General features: G+C 31.6%; 6 protein-coding genes across 6 annotated transcripts; 4 read left to right on the top strand and 2 right to left on the bottom strand.

Moving 5' to 3' along the window:
• Window positions 1–1,895: 1,895 nt before the first annotated feature.
• Window positions 1,896–4,506, top strand: LOC105367483 (meiotic nuclear division protein 1 homolog). Its single transcript, XM_011506211.1, has 5 exons — window positions 1,896–1,995; window positions 3,551–3,784; window positions 3,860–3,965; window positions 4,045–4,191; window positions 4,252–4,506. The coding sequence occupies exons 2-5, from the start codon at window positions 3,558–3,560 to the stop codon at window positions 4,387–4,389; spliced, it is 618 nt and encodes a 205-aa protein (XP_011504513.1). The 5' UTR covers window positions 1,896–1,995; window positions 3,551–3,557; the 3' UTR covers window positions 4,390–4,506.
• LOC105367482 (zinc finger HIT domain-containing protein 1) lies at window positions 2,426–3,221 on the bottom strand. The gene is made up of 2 exons (XM_011506210.1): window positions 3,073–3,221; window positions 2,426–2,793 (listed from the first exon to the last, which is right to left on the bottom strand). The coding sequence occupies exons 1-2, from the start codon at window positions 3,212–3,214 to the stop codon at window positions 2,474–2,476; spliced, it is 462 nt and encodes a 153-aa protein (XP_011504512.1). The 5' UTR covers window positions 3,215–3,221; the 3' UTR covers window positions 2,426–2,473.
• Window positions 3,289–4,545, bottom strand: Tfb5 (transcription factor B5). The gene is made up of 2 exons (XM_011506212.1): window positions 4,471–4,545; window positions 3,289–3,482 (listed from the first exon to the last, which is right to left on the bottom strand). The coding sequence occupies exons 1-2, from the start codon at window positions 4,503–4,505 to the stop codon at window positions 3,296–3,298; spliced, it is 222 nt and encodes a 73-aa protein (XP_011504514.1). The 5' UTR covers window positions 4,506–4,545; the 3' UTR covers window positions 3,289–3,295.
• Window positions 4,546–7,710: 3,165 nt separating this feature from the next.
• On the top strand, window positions 7,711–9,250 carry LOC105367485 (cytochrome c-like). Its single transcript, XM_011506213.1, has 3 exons — window positions 7,711–7,777; window positions 8,443–8,584; window positions 8,665–9,250. Exons 1-3 carry the CDS (start codon window positions 7,742–7,744, stop codon window positions 8,808–8,810), a joined length of 324 nt encoding a protein of 107 aa, XP_011504515.1. The 5' UTR covers window positions 7,711–7,741; the 3' UTR covers window positions 8,811–9,250.
• Window positions 9,251–9,748: 498 nt separating this feature from the next.
• On the top strand, window positions 9,749–11,009 carry Dpit47 (DNA polymerase interacting tpr containing protein of 47kD). The gene has a single exon (XM_011506214.1). The coding sequence runs from the start codon at window positions 9,845–9,847 to the stop codon at window positions 10,985–10,987; it is 1,143 nt and encodes a 380-aa protein (XP_011504516.1). The 5' UTR covers window positions 9,749–9,844; the 3' UTR covers window positions 10,988–11,009.
• A 6,532-nt stretch (window positions 11,010–17,541) lies between these two features.
• On the top strand, window positions 17,542–18,674 carry LOC105367487 (cytochrome c-like). Its single transcript, XM_011506215.1, has 3 exons — window positions 17,542–17,590; window positions 18,095–18,236; window positions 18,317–18,674. The coding sequence occupies exons 1-3, from the start codon at window positions 17,552–17,554 to the stop codon at window positions 18,460–18,462; spliced, it is 327 nt and encodes a 108-aa protein (XP_011504517.1). The 5' UTR covers window positions 17,542–17,551; the 3' UTR covers window positions 18,463–18,674.
• Window positions 18,675–23,508: the final 4,834 nt, after the last annotated feature.

Genomic DNA, 23,508 nt, shown 5'->3' with positions numbered 1-23,508 from the left:
ACTCACTCACGTGACTGCGGAACAACAAAAATAATAATAATCCACGATAAGATTGCGGCGCGGCTACGCATCGACTGACCCCGCTTCGTAATTACATCGCGGGGGCAAACCTTTCGCTTCGCGGCAGCTCCGATCGATAATCCCGTAAAGTAAGGATCGACCGGGCTGACGCGTCAAAGCCAGGAGCACCGTAAGAGCCTCGCGCACAGCATCGCGGGAGGCAAGGTAATAATCGCGTGGTCGTGAAAGTGGCGGCGCGGATCAAGCGGGAACGGACGAACGGACGAACGAACGAACGAACGAGCGAACGAGCGAACGAGCGAACGGCCGTGGGCCCGACGCGGCCTCGTTCGACAGTTCCCCCCGGCGCGACACTCGCTATTATTATTACCAAGGGGACGCGAGCGGTCGCGAGTGCTGGGCTCGGGCCTCCCTCGCGCGACAACCGCGGAACATAACCTAATAGCGCCTCACGACGGCTCAGCCCGTGCGTACTCTCGCCGCGAGGAGGAGATGCCTAATCGTCGCCGACGAAGCCGTGCGCGACTTCGTGCCCAACGCGTCGGTTTCTAAGCGCGCGCCAGATCGCACTGCGATACCGCGATTACACGCCATAAAGTCGCCAGCGTTGGTGAGCGAGACGAGGCGGGCGAGGAAAGCGCGAGACGCACGCGCACCGTCTTTTTACGTGCGAATCCATGCCAATCGCCAATTGTGTAGCATCTCCGAGTCCTCGGACCGCGCACAGCCGATTTACCCGAAATCGCCCTCGCCCCATCCACCGCATCCCGCAGCTCTTACGCACACGCGTACGCACGCGCGCACTCTCTCTCTCTCTCTCTCTCTCTCTCTCTCTCTCGCCCGCCCATTGTTTGTTATTACTATATTTCGACGGAGGAATGCTTTTTATTATCATCTCGAGGACTTCTAAATATACATGGGCGGACTTGGGCGAATTGGACACCGACGAGGCGTCAACATTTCGGCCATTGTTCGTCGCTATTTACTATTTTGAACAATCCGTTTCGGTTGTCGGCGGTCGTGGCTCATTATTACTTCATTCGAGGCGCCGAGCCAGTTATGCCGAAGAAACAATGGCAAAGCCTCAACGATTCCTTAGTTATCGCCTTTTTAATGCTAAGATTATGTATGTCGTCCCTCGGTCTATTCGAACAGGTATCGCGTGAGAAAATTACCGAATACAGTTGCGTAAAGCTTATACGATGCGACAAAATGGTTTATCAACAAAATTTGATATTAGCGGCTTTATAAGATTGTCCGTTGTGAACAAGTTAACGCAATTTCAATGTGAATCAGCAATAAATGTACGTAGTATCGTTTTATGGCATCTCTGCTGTTATTGAGGAGCGTCGAGTTAAAGAGATAACGGAACGAGAAGCTTATATCATGATTTTTCCTTATTTATCATTATTCGATGCTCGTCGTACAATCGTCGTTTAAAACTCGTTGATACGGCCTATTGGACAATTTGAAAAAGATGAAAATTAGTTGGAGTGAATAGGCAATTAGGAGCAGATGATTATTTGAAAGGTTCAGGCCTGGATGACGACACATCGTGGCTGTCCAGACGAAATATTTTTTTCCGCATTCTGAGAAACGATTTAGGAGTACTCGGGGTGAGGTGCTGGCGAGGGGGTGGGTGGGGGAGGTTGGGACACCGATGACAATTTTCAAAACGGTGTACAATAAGTGTCTGTCTGTCTCGCTTCTTTCTTTGTACTCCGTCTCGTTAGTATTATCTTAAAATTGTTACAAGACATCGAGCAAGTTTTTTTTTTTTAAGTGTTTTGTATAATGTGTTGTTTATTAAAATTTGATGAAATGTTTATGTTTATCCACGCGTATATCGAGTAATAAGATGCCAAACAGTCGAGTGTCCAGTTTGTTTTGTTTTTTCTCTAACCTTAAATAATTATTATTCACTTATAATGCTAATTCTCATTTTCAACTTTGATGAATACACCATGAAAATTGGTAAAATATATGCGTATGCATATAAGAAATACTTTCAAGTCGTGTAAATTTATTTGCAATAGACCAAGCATAAATGAAAAATGCCAGGAGTAATTGTTATTTAAAGAATATGTAAAATTGATGTTAAATATCTACGAGTCCAAATGAAATTTCATGATTTTACTACAATCTGATATGTGGATAAAATTGTAAAATTTAATTATAATAAAAGCAAAGGAAAAAGAAAAAAAGCGTCATTCTAATTAGAAAAATACAATTAAATTTATTATATGTAATTAAGAAAGTTAATTAGTAGCTCTTTGCACAGTATATACGCTTTTTCAAATTACTTGGATTAAAAAAACATTAGTTTACACATAAATTTATACACGCAAGTTTATACATTCTTTGCCAATTAAAATTTTTTTTCTACAAAATTATATTCATTAAAGTCTCTTAATTATTACTAAAGATAAATTATTGATTGAAGATACGTAGTTTATGCCGTCCACTTTAAACATCGTGTATCCAAATGCGTCCCAAGACATTTAACCGAACAATATCTTGCTCCACATGGAATACACGTGTAAGTGCTGGGAAATCCACAGACTGTACAAAAATGTCTTTCTGGATAACAAGATTGTGGAACTTGAGCTGTAGTATAATTAGGCGAAGAACTATTATAATTTAGATCTTCTTCTACAAGTTGAATAAAATTCTTGCGAAATCTTAACTTGAAGTATTCGGCTGATCTAGTTTTTCTCTTACGAGTTGAATTTTTATTATCCTCTTGAAACTTTGGTACTTTCTTACTCATCACTGAAAATATTTTTTATAAAAAAATTCATGTTTATAAATACACGATACACAATATATAAATATACACTAAGTGCCTATTGTCTAAAAAAAAATATTTCTATACAACAATAATGAGTTTAACGAGTAATTAAGAGAAATATTGAAAACTGTTGATTTTATCTATGTGTGTACAATTGATTTTGTATCTCGATTCTTCAATCATTTTTCAAGATTATTCTTAATTATTCAAATATGATTTTTAAATTCCTTTTTGATTAATAATAGAGAATTTAAAATTACCCAAATCAGCATGAGGATCTTCGTGAAAGTTATCTTGTTCTAATGCATCCAAAGCTTTCTTCTGTCTACGCTTTCTTGAATCATCGTCGAGAATACGTTTTTGAATCGAATCCTTAATTCTTCCAGACTCACGTCCAGCCATGTTTTATATATTTCTTTTTTCTTTTCTTTTATTATTAATATGTAATGACTAATTACGTGCGGTAAAGTAATTCCTCTGTAATTATAGTCCTTTTTCTGTCAATGGAAATGATATTTGATCCATTAAATCATCCACTTTTGTTTGTAAGATGTCTAATATATCGGCAGAAATAAACAAATGCTTCTCATCCAAATCTTGAATAATAAACTTTCTTCCCAAGGCAAAGGTATCATCTAAATGTAACAGAAACTGCTTCATAGCTTCATCGCTGAAATATAAAACTCATTTTAATTAATATTAATATCTGGATGAATAGTATAAACATATTTTTTCTAGATTAAAAATGTCAAAAAGAAAAAGAATTACAGCGGATGAAAAGCGAACGCTAATGCTACAATTTTTCCACGAAAAGAAGGACTTTTATACTTTAAAAGAATTAGAAGTTCTCGTTCCAAAAGAATGCGGAATAATTCAACAAGCGGTTAAAGATATTCTTCAAACTTTGGTAGACGATGATTTAGTACACACTGATAAAATTGGTACAATCGTGTACTTTTGGGCTTTCCCAGGGTAAATAAAAAATCTTTCTTTTCTTTTTCAATTCGTATGCTATTTGATACTAACTAACATAAAAATATTTTGTAGAGAAAAAATACTAATATTAGAAAATGAAATAGGACAGACAGGAAATAAAATTCTCACACTGGAAACAAAACTTGAACAATTAAAGTCGGATATACAAAATGAAGAAGTTAGTAAAGCTTTCTTATAATTAAACATTTAATTAATGAACTATCAATGTAAAATTTTGACAAATATCTTTAAAATAGACGAATAAAGAAGACCTGCATAAGACAAAAATATTGCTCGATGAAATTGAAACATTACGTAGAAAAGAGGCAGAATTAAAATTGCAAATTGCAAAGTTTAAGGATGCCGATCCCGAAGTGATTGCGGAGCTTAATGAAAAAGCCCAGGTAACACGTGCGATCATTTTATCAGAGAAAAAAATTATCTTATCAATTGTGAATTTACAGTTTTACAAAAATGGTGCTAATACTTGGACGGATAATATTTACTCTCTAAAAACTTGGTGTAAACAAAAATTTAACATCGATGGAGTTGCACTTAACAAGCAATTTCAAATTCCAGAAGATCTCGATTACATCGATTAATATAGAATATTAAATAATTTGCGCATTGAAATTTTATGTAAGATGAGAAATATCTTTAAACGGCATTCTTAAAGCGCTCACCATTCGACCAGAATTCCTTTCATAACATTCACCATCGCGAAAGTACGGCTTCACATTAATATTCACAATTTGCAGGTTATGTCTCGAACTACGAAATCACATTAGACTCGTGTACAATGCTTTTCAATATAAATAGCTTCGTTTCATTTTGAAAAACTCAACGATTCCGTTGTAATCTCGCTCGTTTTATAATTTATCCATAAGTTATTGTAATCGATAAATTAATTAAAAACTTTATAAGTATGATAAAAGTATTACTAAAATTTAATAAAAGTGAATGTTAATATTTATTGTGTGCAGGGACCACCGAATTTATAATACTATACTGTTTATTATACTATCTTTACATATTAATAATAATAATAATAAAAACACGCACAATTGTGTAGATATATATACAAATTATACGCATACACAAACCATTTTATTTATTTATTTATTTTTTCCTCGAATAAAGTAATTCGAATAAATCGCAGTATTCGGTATATATTTGCTGACAATTATATTGTGACTATAATTTAAAAAGATTTTGCAATTTGTTATATGCGGATAACATTTTCATAAATAAATTGACCCAACGATATGCCTATATGCTTGTATTTTATTTACTATCGACACAGTCGACGAGCTTTACTTCATTTCAATTCAATAAATTTACAAAACAAATATCCCATATTCCATCCACTCTTATATAACACTGCCCAGCAAAAGAGAATTTATAAATGTTATTTTAGCGGCATATTTTCGTGCTCCAGCTCACGTCAGACTTACCGTCACAAATTCAAATTTCAATCAATTTTCCACATGGCGATGTAAGTCCCAATCCTTCACCCTCCCCTTGCAATTCATCAAATTCACATTATCATGAAGGAAAAATTGAAATGTCGTCGTTGTTGGCTTAACATAAATATAGCCAATCTACTCGGCCGATCCAATATTATCGATAAAACCTTCGCTACCCATCGCGTTTATTCGTCCAGCGCCACTACTGCCAATGAAAATCCCTTCTTAACCTCCCCATCCTCCCCCGCCCCTTCGCGCGACCATCGTCCATCGAATGCTAAAATAATGGAAAAGCCCGTAAATTGGAATGGTAGGTAATTGGGCGAGTGCGATCGCTCATTACCCAAATCTCTCGATCATAAGCCCACGAATTTTCGACGTTTCAATTTACGGCCACCCGACGCTCTCAATAACATCGTTCAAAATCTCGAGGTCTGCGATTGCGTCAATCACGAGGTCATCCTTGACATCGCATCGCATCGCATCGCAAGCGCAGCAGCAGCAGCAGCAGCAGCAGCAGCACCAGCACCAGCAGCAGCACCAGCACCAGCACCAGCATATTAACGGCAGCTCCACTCTAACGCGAACGAAGAATATCGATCGAGCACCCGTTTGTTCACAGTCGGACGTCGTACGAGTCAGGTCGAGCAGCTCGACTTACCCCCTGTAAGAGTACCAAAAAGGTAAGTCGAAGTCGTCGTGTCGCGGTTATTTTTCATCCTCGAAGACGAGCTTATTTCCGCTTGCCGAGTACTTGCATTTTTTCTAACCTACGTGAGCGTTTATGAGGCAGGGATGATTAAAGTGATTTGTTTCTTTTTTGTTTTTTTTTTTTTTTTTTTTGCCTTTTTCACACCTCTGCATTAATGTAAGGTCGGGGAGAGTAATGGAAGTAAAGAAAGAGGAAGTTGTTGCTCGGATATTCGAATTGAATGGGATTGTGCCATGCGTCGATTAGGTGTGCTCGGTTAATTTATGTAATGTGGCACGTGTTGGCGCGTGCTCGTCCCGTCGATTTTCTTCCGTTTCCCACACATTTTTTTGCTCCAATGACCAAAGTAATTCGGCCAGTGCGTAGGCGCGATACCGCCTTTGGGCTTCATCATCTTCGTCGAGCACGAGCTCTTCAGGATTTTACATTATGTAACGTCGATTCCCCTTTTGCTCGTGCCTTTGTGATATTCTTCGACCATTCCCCAATGAAGCCCCATAACCTTGGCCGTGTAACTTGAATACTTTGTGAATGTCATTGGAGGATTTTATTTCGTAAATCGATCGACGGCGGCCGAATCCGTCGGCTTTCGATGCTTCTGCTTGGTAATATTCATAGCGTAGTGGCATGATGTCTTGCGCACTTGAATATTTGAACACACGTAAATATTTGAATACGTCAATGACAAAAATTCGGGGAAAAAATGAATTGCAATGTAACTTCTTTGCCTCGTTATCTGGCTAAAACCAACGCGACCAACACTCGTACAAACGAACGGGCGCAGGAAAAAAAAAATGAAAACTCAAGCACGAGTATGTTAAAAACTACACATTGGCCAACTACTAAATTTATCGTATCACTTACCCTTGAGAAACTACAACTATGCCATTTCATTGTGCGCTGTTTGTTCCATTCGATATTTTCTTCTTTTTATCATCTACTTTTTTCTTCAATTTCTCGAATTGATTTTCGCGTTTCCTCAGCTCGTCACTATCTCTATATTTTAGGGAAACGAAAAAATTTGCAAGAACCTTGAACAACATAAAAATATATTTTTAAACACTAGCTTAATCAAGCATGACATTATTATTTAATCATATTCAATCTATATGAATGAGCAAGTAATTTTGTAAGAAAAAAATTTAATATGTTGCTAAGCCGTTAAAATAGCGGGAAACAATTTTTCGTAAAAATTGAAAATGTTGAAAAAGTAATCAGATATTATTGCGTTTGATATCAGTTGGTTTTAAGATTAGATTTCTTTTTGTGTTTTTTATTTTTTGTTTTTTTTTGTTTTTTTTTGTTTTTTTTTTGTTTTGTTTTTGTTTATATTCTTTAATTACGTCACAATACAGAAATGCCACAATTTGACATTGTAATAGAGTTGGCTATTTATTCAAATATTATTACTGATCTATCATAATATAAATTGCATAACATCAATTTACAAATATGTGACTTTAAATTTGATTCAAATTCTTTCATATTACATATGTTACATAAAGGAACGTACTTTTAATGAAATAATTTCAACTTTCTTAATTAATTTACAAGCCAAATTATTCAAGAAATGTCAACTATAGTCCTTTAATCCTTCAAGATTATGTAAAAAATGTTATTGCAATAATATTCTTGTCTGAACTTTATATAAGAATTTGATTGGAAATACAGTTAAGCATTAAATTTTGAAAATTTCATGAAAATTAAACATATATACATTATAAGAAAACTTTGTTAAGCTACATATTTTTAACGTAACATTTTAGGTTTACAGTCATGGGTGCCGGTGGTGACATTGAAAAGGGAAAGAAGGTAAATAGAAATACTTACTCCACAACATTTAATGTAACTAGAAATTATTTAATAATCAGTCAACTAAAGGCAAAGTAGTGTTTGAAATTGTCGAATATGCGAGGTGTAATAATTAAAATGAAATTTTGTAGCTTTAACGCAAACATCTTATGTAGTTGTAATAAAGAATTGTGTAATGCTCGCGATAAACTGAATCCATTGGTGTTGAAATGGTAATAAATCTTTCTTGTATTTAAGCATTGTAAGTTCAGAATTAAAAATTAGAAAAACTAAAATGAAGAGCTAAAAATTAAAGATGAAAAAAATCAGCATTTAATTTTTCAAACAATCATTTAATGCTTAAGAGTAAAAACAATTAACTGCTGCATAAAATGCAATGTTTTTAGAATGATAACGATAACTGAAGATATCGGACTACCAACATTCCAATATATATTTTATACTAAATCAATGTAATTTATTAAAATTAAAAGTACAGTAGTGCACACATATATTTATATTTTGCAATACATTAAGCAATTGATTACATAATACAGTTTACAAAATTGATTTAAAAATAAACCGTTTGGTTCAAGAATTTAGTACAATTTTCTCTCACAATGTCATAGATAATTTGTGCTAACCAAACAATTGTTTCTCTCTCTCTCTCTCTCTCTCTCCCTTAGCTCTTTGTTCAAAAGTGTTCGCAGTGCCATACCGTTAAGGCCGGTGCTAAGCATAAAGTTGGTCCCAACCTTAACGGTTTATTTGGCAGAAAAAGTGGTCAAGCTGTGGGGTATTCGTACACAGCAGCCAACATAGCTAAAGGTAAGTAAATTAGATACGTTACGATTAGACATTACGATAATAACAATTATTGGTGTACAAACATTTTTCTTCATCAACAGGAGTTACCTGGAATAAAGATACTCTGTTTGAGTATCTGGAAAATCCAAAGAAATATATCCCAGGGACAAAAATGGTCTTCGCTGGTCTGAAGAAGCCACAAGAGCGAGAAGATATTATTGCTTATTTGGAATCGGCTTGCAAATAAATTTAACAGAATATATTCTATTTCTCAAGGAGGCTAAACCGGAGAAATAGGAATATTAGTACAATTACCACACATCTTGTTTCAGCTGTTAATAAATCAAGGATTTTATCAAACTTTCCTTATGAAACTTGCATTGTTTCAGAATGAAACATCGAGTGAAAAATGTTAATATTATTAATAAGTAGTCCAAATAATTGTGAAAAATGTACATTGACATGGTGCTGATAATCTAACAGCTATGTATTAATTATTTTGTTCGGAATCATTGTCGTGTTCATGATTCAATTTTTATTAGAGGCAAAACCATTACACCTATTATATTTATTTATTGTCTTACCAGTGACTTCAGTCATGTTGATTGATCAATTTTATGTGTGTTTTGCGAAAATATCAATTTGATAAATGAATTATGAATAAAACATCTATTACCTATTCCTTTATTTTCTCTCTTCTTCTTTTTTCTTTTATTAAGAACTTTTAAACAATTTGATATTTATTGTTTACTAAATTATAAGCATTCGAATCCATTTCAATACCCTTTTTTGTACAAAGATTATGTAAATTTTGAATATTTTTTCTTTGTTTTACTCCAATAAAAACAGTATTCAATTTGAATGAAACGTTAAGCTCATTTTATTGATTCTCAAATTGCCAGTGATATCGTAGAAATCTATATTTGTAATTTTAAATTTATACTGTAGATGGCTGACACGTGCACATTGTTAAGAAATAATTATCGTTATAAACATTAATTTACTGCAGCTCAAAAGTAAATATTTTTCGCATTTGTATTATTTGTTATTTTACTAACGTTTATCTACGAATGCATATATATATGTATATGTGTATGTGTATTATTTTTTTTTTTTAGAAATGCGTCATTGGAGAATATATAACCTGGAAAATAGAATTATAATCTAAGTAAACGATACACAAAGCTCTAATAACAATCTTATAATACGTTAACATTAATAAATAATTGCAAAATATACATTTAAAGTTGGTGTATTATTTAAGTTTAAATAATAACAAAAATGGATGAGAAGAATGGCGATACAAAGAAAAAAGTTTGGACAGATGCCGAACGATTAGAACTTGCTGAAAAACTTGACAAGGACTTAGAAGATTATATTAATAGTCTTGAAAAAAGGACCGATTCTAACGAATGTCCGGAGGATTGCTGGAGTGAAGAAATTGATAAACATCCGTTTTTTATGACCCAGATGCCAGAAAATCCTACAGAAATGTCTCCACTTGTCGAAGGATTACAGCAATTGAAGTACAGCGAAGATTACAACACTCCTAGTGAATTAGCACTAAGTTATAAAGAGGATGGTAATTTTAATTTTAAATACAAAAAATATCATTTAGCAATTCTTAATTTTTCTAAAGGTATTTCAACTAAATGCGACGATAGCGAGCTGCTCGCTCAATTGTATAACAATAGAGCATTAGCGCAATTGAAATTGAAAAATTATAGGTCCGGTCTTAGGGATTGTAAACGATCGCTCGAGTTAAAACCGAGCTATTTAAAATCTTTGCATACAGCAGCCAAATGTTCTTTTTATGTTAAGGAATATGATCAGTGTATTAATTATTGTGATCAAATACTAAATATCGCAACTAATGATAAAGAGATAAATACTGACATTGACAAGTTAAGAGGTAATTCGATAAAAAATAAGAAATTAATGATGAGAGATTCTTGGCAACAAACACTAAAAGAAAAGAAAATTGACCAGCTAAAGATTAATATCATTAAAGCCATAAAGTCTAGGAATATAAGAGTGGATGATTCTGATTTATTTGACAATCAATGGCATGTTCATTTTGACGATACGAATATGCTAATTTGGCCAGTGATATTTGCTTATCCCGAAAATGGTCAAACTGATTTTGTTCAAAACTTTAACGAGTCAATAATATTTCGTGAACAATTAATGGAACTTTTTGAAGAGCCACCTGCTTGGGATAACAATAAGCGCTATCAAATTAACAATTTGAGTATTTATTTTGAAGATTGTAATAAAGCAGTACATAAAGTTCAGACGGATCAGTCCTTAAAAGAAATTTTACAACACAAATCATTAGTTGTTAAAAATGGTACTCCATGGTTTTTTATATTGGTAGCTGGTAGTATAGAAGAAAACTTTTTTTTAAAAAGTTACGAACAATAAAATATGATTTAATTTAAAAAAAAAAAAAAAAAAAAAAGGATCAATACTTTAAAATTCCATTATTTTAAAATCCTTATTATATAGTTGTAAAATTTGTATAAAGCATCTAAGATTTAATATAAGAAAAATGAATGACACTTATGATTAATAAAAGCATAGCGTAATTGTACGCATCTGCAGTTGCTTATCAAATATTAGAAATTTTGTATGAACAGAATAAAACTTAATTTATTCGAGTCAAATTTGTTTACATTAACATTATTCCTAACATTACCATAATCGCTCGTTAACTAATAGATACAAATGAAATGTAGTTGGAAAATAAAAAACAAACAACTACTATATTAATTACTAAATAAATTATTGATTGTAAATTCAATAATTATGAGGTTTAGCGACAATAAATAACAATAAGTATATTTTTGTACTTTTACCGTTTACTTTTTATGTGTTTATCTATGTATTTATACAATAATGTTTCCTATCGAGTATCAATTCTATTATAAATTTCAGCTTTTACGACTTTTCCGTATATACAGATAAACATGTTAGCTGAACAAACATGTTAGTGACAATATTCCTACAAGTTTATATAAGACAATGGACTTTAGAAATGACCTTGAATCATTGAATGACATAATTATCAACTTCTCCATGTAATTATAAATCTCTTTGTTAAATAATGAAAAACATTTTAGTATAAAGCTAATGCAACGGTCATTTGCATTTATGTGTGTTAAGCATCAGTTGCAAAACATAATCAATGATCACTGTGATATGTTTTCATTAATTCCAATAGAATGACAGATTCGCAGGAAATATTATAAGTGCTTTAGGCTTTGAATTATTTAAGTAAACCATTTATAATTATTACCGAATACAGGCGGCGCAGAGCTAGAACAATAAGCATTGTCCACGCAAAAATTAACAAAATTTTAAAACTTTTACCGATATAATTATCGATACATAAAGTGAAAAAAGTGCACGGTAAATAAGCCATTTTTCTGATGTGACGGAAATAAAATTTTCCCACGTTATGAATTTTGATACTTTCGGAGGCGCATTCCTATACAATATTCATCCATTGAATATTATTAATTTATTCAACTATAATTTACAATACCTATCGTAATAGTTCAATCTATTCATTCATAATATATCGCAATACTTCAACGAAGAAATTAAAATAATGCCCTACTTATTTTATTTAATATATGGTTTTTTTTTTTTTTTTTTTTAAACATTTAATAATTTAAAAAATTATTATAGAATTAGAAGATTAAGCAGTAGGAATAATCGTTTCTGAAAATAAAAAGCCAACGAGAGCTTACATCGCTTTCGCAGAATACAAGTAAATAAATTACGTAAACATGTATGTGATGACTGCGTGTGACGGTAAGGCGACACTAGAAAATATTTTTGGACTTTTGTCTATAGGATTACGTAGTACCGTTTGCACCCGGAGACGCAATCCTCGACGGTCTTACTGTCTAACTACCCGATGCCAAGGGCCCAATCTCCCTCCTCTCCCCCTCTTTCACGCAACAGGCAGCAGCATCAGTACTGTTATAACAACAAGGGTAAAGCTTGCTTATTAATAAAATAATTAAAAACTCGATATGCGCTCAATATGATTCCGATTATTAATATTATGTACAATAAAATTCGTACTTGTCATGTTACAGCGTATAACGAACGCCGGACTACATTAATCAATGATGCTTGAGAGTGTTAATTAAAAAGAAAATTTACACAATATTTATGCGAATGAAAAATAGTTTTTAAAATCCATTCGATTTTTTATAATTTAATAACATATTTTTTTTATGGTTATTGTTCAATGATTGACGTATAAAAACAGCTTAATTTAAAAATCGCAAATTTTAATTTTTGGACAATGGTAATAGTGTTTGTTTTAATGATTACGAAGGTTTTTACTTGCGTTAAGATATTTAATACAATATGACAGTGACATTTTCACCAAAGCAAAATCCTATAGTCAAGCGAATACATAAAACTTCAATGGAAAGAAAAAATTATTACACAAAGACAAAGACTTGGTGTAACTTTTAGTTATTGAAGTAAAACGAACGTTTGGCTTGGAATCTTTTTAACATCGTGTCATTGCTATCAGTGCTCGATGAAAAGGATGGATTGAATGTCAAATATAGTATCCACCGATTAGATGATTTGTTATTGTGATATATTTATTATTACGATATATATATATATATATGAAATGATACTCAAATGATTGAGAAACGGAGAACTCTGGTTTCTTTGCTGTTGTAAAAAAATTGTTTCTCAATAAGACGCTGCACTTTTGCATGGTTAAAGGGTGTGAGTGAGTGAGAGAGAGAGCGAACGAGCGAATGACGTGGTTAAAGTGTCTGGATGAATCCTTGCAGTTTCAGCGAGAGACTTCGGAGGTTACTACATCAAGGTAAGCTTGCACTGGCGACAAAGTGTTCTTTATAACCCAAACGTCCCTTTTATATCTTTGTATGACGCTGTAAGGCTTCCGGCACTCTTTACTGGAAAGCCAAGCCACTTCAATCTCTTTTTTGCCTTCAATCTCTTTATCTCTCTCTCTCTCTCTCTCTCTCTCGTCTCCCCTCTCGCTGATACAACGCAAAAGTATAGAGCACGAGTCGGTATTTACAGGGCGCGTAAACGAGATAGTAGTCATGTGCGTAATCAAATGTAGTTGAGCGTGATTAGGAGGGGGGGGGGGACGTTTTAAGAGGAATTTCGAATAACATACAAACGCCTGATACAAAAAAGGCTCTCTCCAAGAATTAACATCGGTCGATGTCCTTTGTGATCTGATAGGCTGATACTCGTTGAAAATAAAATCCACGTCTTTTATAACACCTAGGAGTTTCTACGAACTTACAAGACTCGTCTCTTACAAAGCCATTAAAGTAGAGGAGCTTTTAGCGATGAGTAGAACTATCGCTGAGACTTGGCTGGCCAACCTCGTCTTGAAAACAATGGAGTGTGTGTGCGTGTGTGGGTGCAATAGAGTTAAAGCCAAGAAGGGCGCTGTAGCTCTCTGAATTATAAATTTCATGCGTCTACGCAACGCCGAAAACGAGAATACGATGTAAAAAGTAGGGGAAGTAGGGTTACCACACAAGTGTGGCTGTTATTTGGGAACCTCTGTCGAACTTTGTGAAAAAGGTCGAGGGCTGCAAGTCTAACCATAATAAAAGAAATAATTATAGAAATTCGACAATATTACGTGACGTCGAACTTTGGCATAAAAATAAATATCCTCCGCCCGAGTTGTTAATTGGCAATCTAAGCGATTTTATATGCTATTTTCCAACGAATTGACTACGTACGATTCGTGATGGTGTTGATAAAAATTTAATTATACTTAATTTATCACGGGAAAGATACCGAAAATCGATTACGTGATATTGGTAAAATATTCTTAAAATTGTACCGAGTAGCGCCAGAGGTCTTTGAGCCTATAAGGTACGACGAGTTGATATTTGGTTTCGCGATAATACATTGAAGGGGTACTGATTGCGACCTCGAGGTAAAAGATGCAAAGTGTGCGTGCAAGGGGTTCGACAGTCTTCAATTTTTAAAGCACATTGATATTAATATACACGAAGAAAATGATTAACAACCGAAAGTTTGGTCGATGTGGAAGATGGGGGCATTAAAAGGACAAGGGATTATATCGAGCAAACGAATAGGAAGACTGATGAATTGTAAAATAAGTTTATAATTGAAATTGTGACAACTAGGAAACGTAGCCTTCAACAAACAAGCATATATGCAAAGAAGGCATAATGTTCGAAAAAAGTGGGACAAATTGTATTGCTGCCAGTTTGTTTATTGTGACAACTAATGGATTGTTTTAAGGCATAAGGCAACCTAAAAACTAAATATTGAATTGTCCGCGTGAGTATGAATGTTGGAGTAACAGATAGATAGATAGTACGATAGAAAGAGACGGAGAGAGAGAGAGAGAGAGAGAGAGAGAGAGAAGTGAAAGAAAGAGACGGAGCGACGATGCGAAGGAGTGAAAGAGTTTGTGGATGTATGAAAGAAAAATCCGGTAGCCTCGGAAGAAGAGGGACCAATGTAATGCTTTCCAAGTTAGGGATCGGGTTTTCTTTAAAAATTTTTATAGAAAATCAAATAAAAGCAAATATTATAAGCCATGGAATTATCGAAATCATAAAATTCACTGAAAATAAGAAAACATTGATTCCGTTCATTTCTTAAAGAAAGCCTATATTACTATAGATCAATGTATCTTTTTTTTTTTATTTTTTTTGTATCTATATAATTACTTCGCTTTACATTTATAAATGTATATATTTATCTTTATATATATATGGCCACCTTTAGTATTCATAATACAGTAAAAATAGTTAAAAAAAAAAAAAAAAAAGAAAAAAAAACAATCGAATAAAGCTAACTTTTCTAGGTTATTTTATAAAAATATGATTTATTAAAAAATTAAAGACTTAATTGATTTACATCTTCTTTTATTAAAATTAAATATATTAATATGGATTGAAAGGATGAAAGCAAGAAATCGCATGATATTCTAATAATTATTTAATATAAATATAAAATAATACAACTAATAATCTAAAAATTATATAATAATATAATAATTTAATGACCTAAATGGAATATAAAGTCATTTTATATATCATGTTCTAATTATTTTTAATTGATTTCGTCCTATATAATCTCAATGTAAAATACAATAACAATAACAAATGTGTATTCTTTGTTATTTTACGAATTTATTTTCGATATTTGTATATTAGTATATTAGCAAAATTAGATATTTTTGATATATATTTTACATTTAACAATGCAAGCAATCATTTATTTATTAATAAAGTATATATCTCTTAATAATACTTATAAATATTAGATATAACATATCTAAACAATTAACAGATATATTTTTTAATATCTTCGATTGATCTTAAATATAATTAAAAGACACATTTTTAAAGCATTTCACGTTTAAAAGAAATGTACAAATACCTGTAATTTTCCTGTATTAACATGCCCCTATCAAAATAATTAAACTAATTATTGATTGTTCATAAATAATTTCACTGACATTTCACTAATAAAAAGTTCTTTATAAAAGTTCTCTATATTTTCATGCTGCGAAACATTTTTTCATATCAATGTAAAGTATTATTATTATAAAAAAAGAAAAAAGAAAGAAAAAACAGTTGATCTAACACGCGCCTGAATCCGAATGTCAGTTTTCTATGTGTGCGTTAATGATGCATAAAAATTTTACGAGAGAAAGCAAATAATGTTAATCCTGCCCATTTACGTAATATAACAAAACGAAATGTAATCGTTCAAATGAAAAAAAAAAACTTATTTTAAAGAACCTGAATTTCTTTGACACGATTCTCTGAATGATTTCCTCGAAATTTTGCTTTCTAAAACTTCTCAAAGTTCTAATTGAGTGTATGTTAGGATACAAAAACAATAAAATATTACAATACCAAATGGATGGTTGGAAAAAAATTTTTCTTAATTTCTTAATAATACTTTGGATATGTAAATATAAATATTGTTCTAAATTAATGAAAAAATTTATATACATATATGTAAATTAATAGCTGTATATTAGATTGTATAATATTGCATTTATTGGAACATTTTTATGAAAAATTATATTAGAAATGATGAAATTAAGAAATTTCATGGGCGAACAATTCATTCAATATATAATAAAAAAAAAAAATATTGACTTTGACAGCGCATAAAATCGATAATAGATATTTCTAGATATTGATATAGTTGTATAAACAGTTTAAAATGATAAAACACTTTCTAATCAACAATTTTCTATAAAAAATATACAAATATTACGTTGCGTGTAATATTTTAATAAATACTCATTTCCTTTTCACTATGGAAAAGGAATTGAAAATGTCGTCTTTTGTTCGAGTATTCTATATTGTGATTGACGTTTTTAGTAAAATCTTTGTGTGCATGTTCGTATAATTTATTTTTAAATATTACAATTAATTACTCAGTTTATTTTGTAAAATAAAAGCATACATAATTAGTTTCTACATATTTATTAGCATTTTAATTTAATGAATAGTAAAATATGCTTTTATCCTTGCCATTTTAATATTGATTGCGCTTATTAATTTCTGGTTATCCTATCTTTTTTATTATTTTTTTATTTTTTTTTTTGTTTTTTTTTTTTATTAGATTTAAGTATATTACTTTTCAAACGTCCTTGTTTTTCGTCTAATTATTATATTTTCTCATTTAATTGTGACATTTATTTGAAAATATATATTAATTAATTATCTATGTGTAAGGTTAGAAATGAAAAATGTTAAACTTAATAAATATATTACTTGCGTAGTAATTTCAAGCTTTCATCCTCAGATTTGAATGAAAATACAGATAAATATTAAGGATTAAGAATATTCAGAATTAATAAGCAAGAAAAGGTAAAACTGCGCATAAACATATTAAAAATGAATAATATTTTTTATAATTTTTTCATCGATAACCTATCATTTTAGCATTAGAGAAATGGGCGCCGGCGGTGGTGACATTGATAAGGGAAAGAAGGTAATTAATTACTCTAAAAGAAATAATTACTCTACAACCTTTTTATTGCGTAATTAGAAATTACGTAAATTTTAAAACGAGACAACTGACAGTAAATTAACATTTAACACTTCGTCAATTGCATGAAACTTATAATTTCAATGAAATGTTGTAAATTAAATGGAAACAGCTTGTGTAGTTGTAATAAAAAGTTACGTACTTCTCATGATAAACGAAAATTGAAAATGAAAATGATATACGGGAAAACTGGAATCTCCAATGTTTTTGAAACAATCGTGTAATACATAAGACTTAAACAAATGTCGATTGCTGCATAAAATGCAATGTTTTTAGAATGATAACGATAACTGTAGATATCGAGCCATATAATACGTATACGAGTTTATATTTTGCAATAAATAGAGCAATTAATTCTATTACATAATTACAGTTTAGAAAATTGATTTAAAAATAAACCATGAGGTTCAATTGCTCTCTCTCTCTCTATCTCTCTCCCTCCCTTAGCTCTTTGTTCAAAAGTGTTCGCAGTGCCATACCGTTAAGGCCGGTGCTAAGCATAAAGTTGGTCCCAACCTTAACGGTTTATTTGGCAGAAAAAGTGGTCAAGCTGTGGGGTATTCGTACACAGCAGCCAACATAGCTAAAGGTAAGTAAATTAGATACGTTACGATTAGACATTACGATAATAACAATTATTGGTGTACAAACATTTTTCTTCATCAACAGGAGTTACCTGGAATAAAGATACTCTGTTTGAGTATCTGGAAAATCCAAAGAAATATATCCCAGGGACAAAAATGGTCTTCGCTGGTCTGAAGAAGCCACAAGAGCGAGAAGATATTATTGCTTATATGGAATCGGCTTGCAAATAAATTTAACAGAATATATTCTATTTCTCAAGGAGGCTAAACCGGAGAAATAGGAATATTAGTACAATTACCACACATCTTGTTTCAGCTGTTAATAAATCAAGGATTTTATCAAACTTTCCTTATGAAACTTGCATTGTTTCAGAATGAAACATCGAGTGAAAAATGTTAATATTATTAATAAGTAGTCCAAATAATTGTGAAAAATGTACATTGACATGCTGCATGGTTGTAATTTTTTATTTATATGTTTTATTAATACATAGTAATGTTACGAGATTGGTAATGAATTGAAGTTATTACAAATAAATTCTGTACTCGATATTAACGATTTAATAAATTGTTTATTGTTTACAAGTGTAAAGTTGTTTATTAAGATTATAACTCCTTAGCTTATAAGTTCTAAGGTTGTTCTCCAACTTTTACCATAACTTGACAAAAGATCATTACATATATATTTACAATGTCACGTATATTTTCATAATTTTACTTCATTGTTTTATTTAAATAGAGATTTAAATTTTTGTATATTCCAAACGTATTCAAAATTTGTAAGTCATTATTCAAAAGTGAATTAAAAAAAAAAAAAAAAAAAAAAAAAAAAAAAAAAATCCATTAATTTTAACAATAAGATCATTTAAGTCGTAACGAGTCTCGTTGCGGCTTCATTTTTCATTCTACGCGTGCATTTATCATGATCGGTCTCGGCTCTTGCGCGCAGTTCTCGCGTAGGAGTTACAAGAGCTAACGAGAGAGAGAGAGAGAGAGAGAGATGGGGGAAAAAACACAGAGGAAGATGAGTCACTAGACGTCGCGAAAGAGAATGGAGAAGAGGCGATGCCATTGACGTGTCTATTTTATTTAGAAGAGAAAATGTGTCAAATGCGCGACCGACCGGGAGTGACGAGCTTTGACGGATACCTAAACACAAAAGTACTTACTGTATTAGGGGATTCACGTACTCTTTCGAGTCCCCTCTATGTGCAATGTAACCTGTCAACGACTATTTTTGGCAATTGCAGGGAAAATGGGCCACTGTGGCTATCGACTACGTACAGTCGCAGGCAACGTTCATACTCCGCCCGTCTCGCTTCTCATATACAATAATCAATCAGCATGAAACTGTACTGCGCAGAAGTACTTGAGAGGTAGAGAAGAAGGTAGACGGTGAATAAGTTTCACGATCGGCCACATTGAACGACAGTTACAGCGTTCGAGATCCGGAATATCAATTTTTCACGGAAATTTATGATTTTATTTCGTCGTTAGTTGTAACGCAAAAACAAATCTCTGTCACGAAGTATCGAGAATAAAATTTGAATCACTCTTAGCCCTACTTACCATCCGTCCGATAACTTTTTCGAATAAACGATAACGAGCTCTCGTTAAACACCAATAGGCAGAAGAATATAGGTGTCGCACTTACCTTTTTCAATGTATTGGAACTCGTTGGCGATAAGGCGACACTGGAAAAAGGCTTTTGTCTATAGGATTACGTAGTGCCGTTTGCGCCCGGAGACGCAATCCTCGTCGGCCTTACTGCCTAACTACCCGATGCCAAGGGCCCAATTCCCCCCCCCCCCCGCGCGCTCTTTCGCGCTACAGGAAGCAGCATCAGTGCTAGAATGAAAGTTACCTTCTATACACAATGTATATAAACCTGTTCTGCAGGTAATTAGTTAGATAGATGGTATTTATCGACAATATTTTACCGATTGCATTTTCATATTTTTCGTATTTACTCGTTGGAATTTGTCTTTACATGCAAGGAATTTAATTTTGCGGCAGTGTGTGAAATTTGAGAATACGTAGTTACCGAAAATGTATCGACACGCTCGAATATGATCAACGACGGTCAAAACGTGAATTCTAAGAAGGCTACCAGTGCATTACACGGTGAAATTTAAATAAGTGCCAATGCATTTATAATATTTTCTTTGACAATGTAATAATGTCGTGATGTAATTTCAATTGAAAAGTTTAAAATTATGTTTGAAAGAAGGGATAAATTTATATCTATATCTGACGATTAGCATTAACAAGTTGACAAATATTGGTATTTAAAAATATATTCTTCGAAAATCTTCCGTACTTCCGTGTATTGCCAATCGTACAATAGAGTTAAGATTTAATTAGGACATGATTTATAATTAAAAACGCTTGCGTTAGGTGTTGAGAGGCTAACTATCGTTATAATAAAATTAAGAATGTACCAAAAAGACATATGACTAAACAGGCTTTCTTCGTAATATCGTATTAATGATTTCGAGTTTTATTATCATACTGAATCACTCTTCAACCATCCCTTCAAATTATTTCATTTAACCATTTGACTCTCGATGCTGCCATTCGTCAGTAATGTAACGATTGGCATTTTATTCATATGGTATCATTAAACAATTGATTATTGAGGGACATCTGGATAATTAATCGCAGATGCTTTTATAAAATATTTTAAGCATAAAAATACATGTTTTCGAGGAGGCGAATATAAATAAATTGAAATAACAAAGGTTTTGCTTGAAATACGCAACTCTTATATTATCATACAAAATCATAGAAAGGTAGTTGGGGACACGAAGATCTAAGGTAAGAATTTTCACGTCACGTTAATTATATGCACGATTCTCGTATCGACTTCGGTACTTAATGTTTTTAATAAATAAATACGCTACGGCATATTTATATTTTAAACATTCTTTATTTTGAAAATACAGATATTTCGTCAGAATCATAAAAACGGGTATTATGACAGCTGATTCTCAAAATACAATGTATTAATATTCAAAAGATAATTAACATAAAATGTGTTATTGATGAAAAAAAAAAAAAAAAAAAAAAGCACAACAAACCATAAAGATAAATGTGTGATAAATAATTATTAATCATGATAATGAATATAATTGACTATATTGTAATAATAAACTGCATTATATTAATGATATCGTGAGGAACGTTATTTTCATTGGTAACGTATACGGTCACGAAATAAACATTGTCGATATTGTTCCTATTCAACTGCCATTCAAGGTTTTTATTGAATTCAATAGTATTTTCTAGCGACAATTTTATAAAAGATTTAATGAAAAAGAAAAATGCTTTTATAAGTGAAGTATTTAATGACATTGTAGCGTTATAATATTTATAAAATTTCGTTCTTATCTTAAAATAGATATTACTAGTTTTATTGTTGTTTTTTATTTTAGATAAAATTATAAGTTTCAATTTTTATTACACTTTAGTATTATTAAAATAATAAATTAGTTAGTCGTACTTTTTAAATATTTATTGGATACTAAATTTACTTACAAATACAATATAAACAATAAAATTAATGTAATTGAATTTTTTTAAAAATCATACCAATGTATTAATTCAAACATTATAGATGTTTGAGTAACAGATAATTAAACGTAAGAACTAATTAAGAAATCAATAAGGAATATTTAATGTACTTAATTATTGTAAGCTACAGATGGCTATTTTACGAAATGGTCACTATGTTCTCATTACCGTTAATTCATAATCGTTAAATTTGATCTGCATCTTATGGAATCCAAAGATTATCTCTTTTTCGCGTCTCTTTTTAAATGACAACGAAAGGTCAACTATTAATAGAAATGGGAACAGCCTACGCGATAGTTTGATTTGCGCACACCCTTTTACTTTTTATTCGCCATTGCAGTTTAATAATTAAATAATAATTATCATCTTTGCTCTGGAGGCAGCTAATAATGTCTTTAATGAACACGATCTCCGTAATGATCCATTTAATTTCGTTATTAATCAGCATAAAATATCAATCGGTATTGTAGGTGTTGATATTGCTATTGACAATAAACTCGTTGTATTTATTATTTGCTTATTTATTGAACTCGGTATCTTTATCGTGGAATATTACATTACTATCGGTATAACGAGATATATTGTAATAATCGTTAGCGAAAAGTTTTTTCATCATTTACGTTGTAAAAATGCCGATGCATGATGTAATAGAGGATGCATAAAATTTAATTAAAATTCGCTATTGTGAAGAAAGTTGTAGTGTCTAATAATTCTTAAAATAAAAGTTGATACATTACATATCTACATGCAAATATTTAATCTTGTTAATATTAAATATTTCGTACGGCTTTGGTTTGGGCCATGGTATAACAATTGTACAATTACGGTTTATTATTTTTCTTTTTCTAAATTCTTAGTAACTTTTGCAAGAGATATAGCGTTGATTACTAAAAATTTATAGTTACTATTTCGTAATATCTTGTTACATTAGATGTCTATTTATAATCTTAATTTCATTCTCCGTTATTAATTTTACTTTATGTATTATATTCTTATTAACTCCTAATAACAAATAAGACATGAAAAATGTAATATACGTGAATGGGTAAAGAATTATATATATATATATATCATAAAAGTAAGAGCAAGTAATGTCATAAATTGTATTACGAGTTTATAACTATGGGATGATCTATGGGATAACGTGAATACAATGGACGAAACTATTTATCAAAAACACAAAATTTATGTCCACTTAATTGCAACGCAAATATTTTTTCAATATTTTTCCGACTAACGTTAACAAAAATAGTAAATTAAACATTTTTTTTTTTTTATCATTTTCATAAATACTTAGTAACATGGAGCATTCGTAGTGAAGTACCGTTCAATCGGGTTATTTAATTTTTATCAAGTATTAGCATTTCAGAATTTATATTTCATAAAAGAAATTGATAAGTATTTAGATTAAAAGCCAATTTTCAAAAAATTGATATGGATTTTTAAAAATTTCAATTAATTATAATTTATTAATATATCACGTATAATTAGTTAAATTTAATGTATAACATAAACATGGTGATTTTAATAATAGCTTGAGGGAAAGAATGTTTTATGAAATTTCAATCAATTACATTTCGGCATTGTCAAATAATTAAATCGTAAAACGAATTAAGTACAAAAAAAAAAAGAGAGCAAAAATTTCAGATAAATTGTATTAAAATATTACAATTGTCGATATAAATATTCTTAATAATTGCACAT

Source organism: Ceratosolen solmsi, unplaced genomic scaffold (assembly GCF_000503995.2).
Source record: "Ceratosolen solmsi marchali unplaced genomic scaffold, CerSol_1.0 scaffold7, whole genome shotgun sequence".
In the NCBI taxonomy this organism is placed as follows: Eukaryota; Metazoa; Arthropoda; class Insecta; order Hymenoptera; family Agaonidae; genus Ceratosolen; species Ceratosolen solmsi.
Note: the sequence above shows the minus strand (reverse complement) of the source record. Positions and strands in the feature narration are given on the sequence as shown.

Bases quoted from the DNA above. Each gene is read 5' to 3' on its own strand.
- LOC105367487 (XM_011506215.1), top strand. From the start codon at position 17,552: ATGGGCGCCGGCGGTGGTGACATTGATAAGGGAAAGAAG. The intron at 17,591-18,094 runs GTAATTAATTAC...TCCCTCCCTTAG, and splicing joins ACATTGATAAGGGAAAGAAG to CTCTTTGTTCAAAAGTGTTC. The intron at 18,237-18,316 runs GTAAGTAAATTA...CTTCATCAACAG, and splicing joins AGCAGCCAACATAGCTAAAG to GAGTTACCTGGAATAAAGAT.
- LOC105367483 (XM_011506211.1), top strand. From the start codon at position 3,558: ATGTCAAAAAGAAAAAGAATTACAGCGGATGAAAAGCGAACGCTAATG. The intron at 3,785-3,859 runs GTAAATAAAAAA...AATATTTTGTAG, and splicing joins TACTTTTGGGCTTTCCCAGG to AGAAAAAATACTAATATTAG. The intron at 3,966-4,044 runs GTTAGTAAAGCT...TCTTTAAAATAG, and splicing joins CGGATATACAAAATGAAGAA to ACGAATAAAGAAGACCTGCA.
- LOC105367482 (XM_011506210.1), bottom strand. From the start codon at position 3,214: ATGGCTGGACGTGAGTCTGGAAGAATTAAGGATTCGATTCAAAAACGT. The intron at 2,794-3,072 runs GTAATTTTAAAT...AAATATTTTCAG, and splicing joins AGATCCTCATGCTGATTTGG to TGATGAGTAAGAAAGTACCA.
- LOC105367485 (XM_011506213.1), top strand. From the start codon at position 7,742: ATGGGTGCCGGTGGTGACATTGAAAAGGGAAAGAAG. The intron at 7,778-8,442 runs GTAAATAGAAAT...TCTCTCCCTTAG, and splicing joins ACATTGAAAAGGGAAAGAAG to CTCTTTGTTCAAAAGTGTTC. The intron at 8,585-8,664 runs GTAAGTAAATTA...CTTCATCAACAG, and splicing joins AGCAGCCAACATAGCTAAAG to GAGTTACCTGGAATAAAGAT.
- Tfb5 (XM_011506212.1), bottom strand. From the start codon at position 4,505: ATGGTGAATGTTATGAAAGGAATTCTGGTCGAATG. The intron at 3,483-4,470 runs GTGAGCGCTTTA...TTTATATTTCAG, and splicing joins AAAGGAATTCTGGTCGAATG to CGATGAAGCTATGAAGCAGT.
- Dpit47 (XM_011506214.1), top strand. From the start codon at position 9,845: ATGGATGAGAAGAATGGCGATACAAAGAAAAAAGTTTGGACAGATGCC.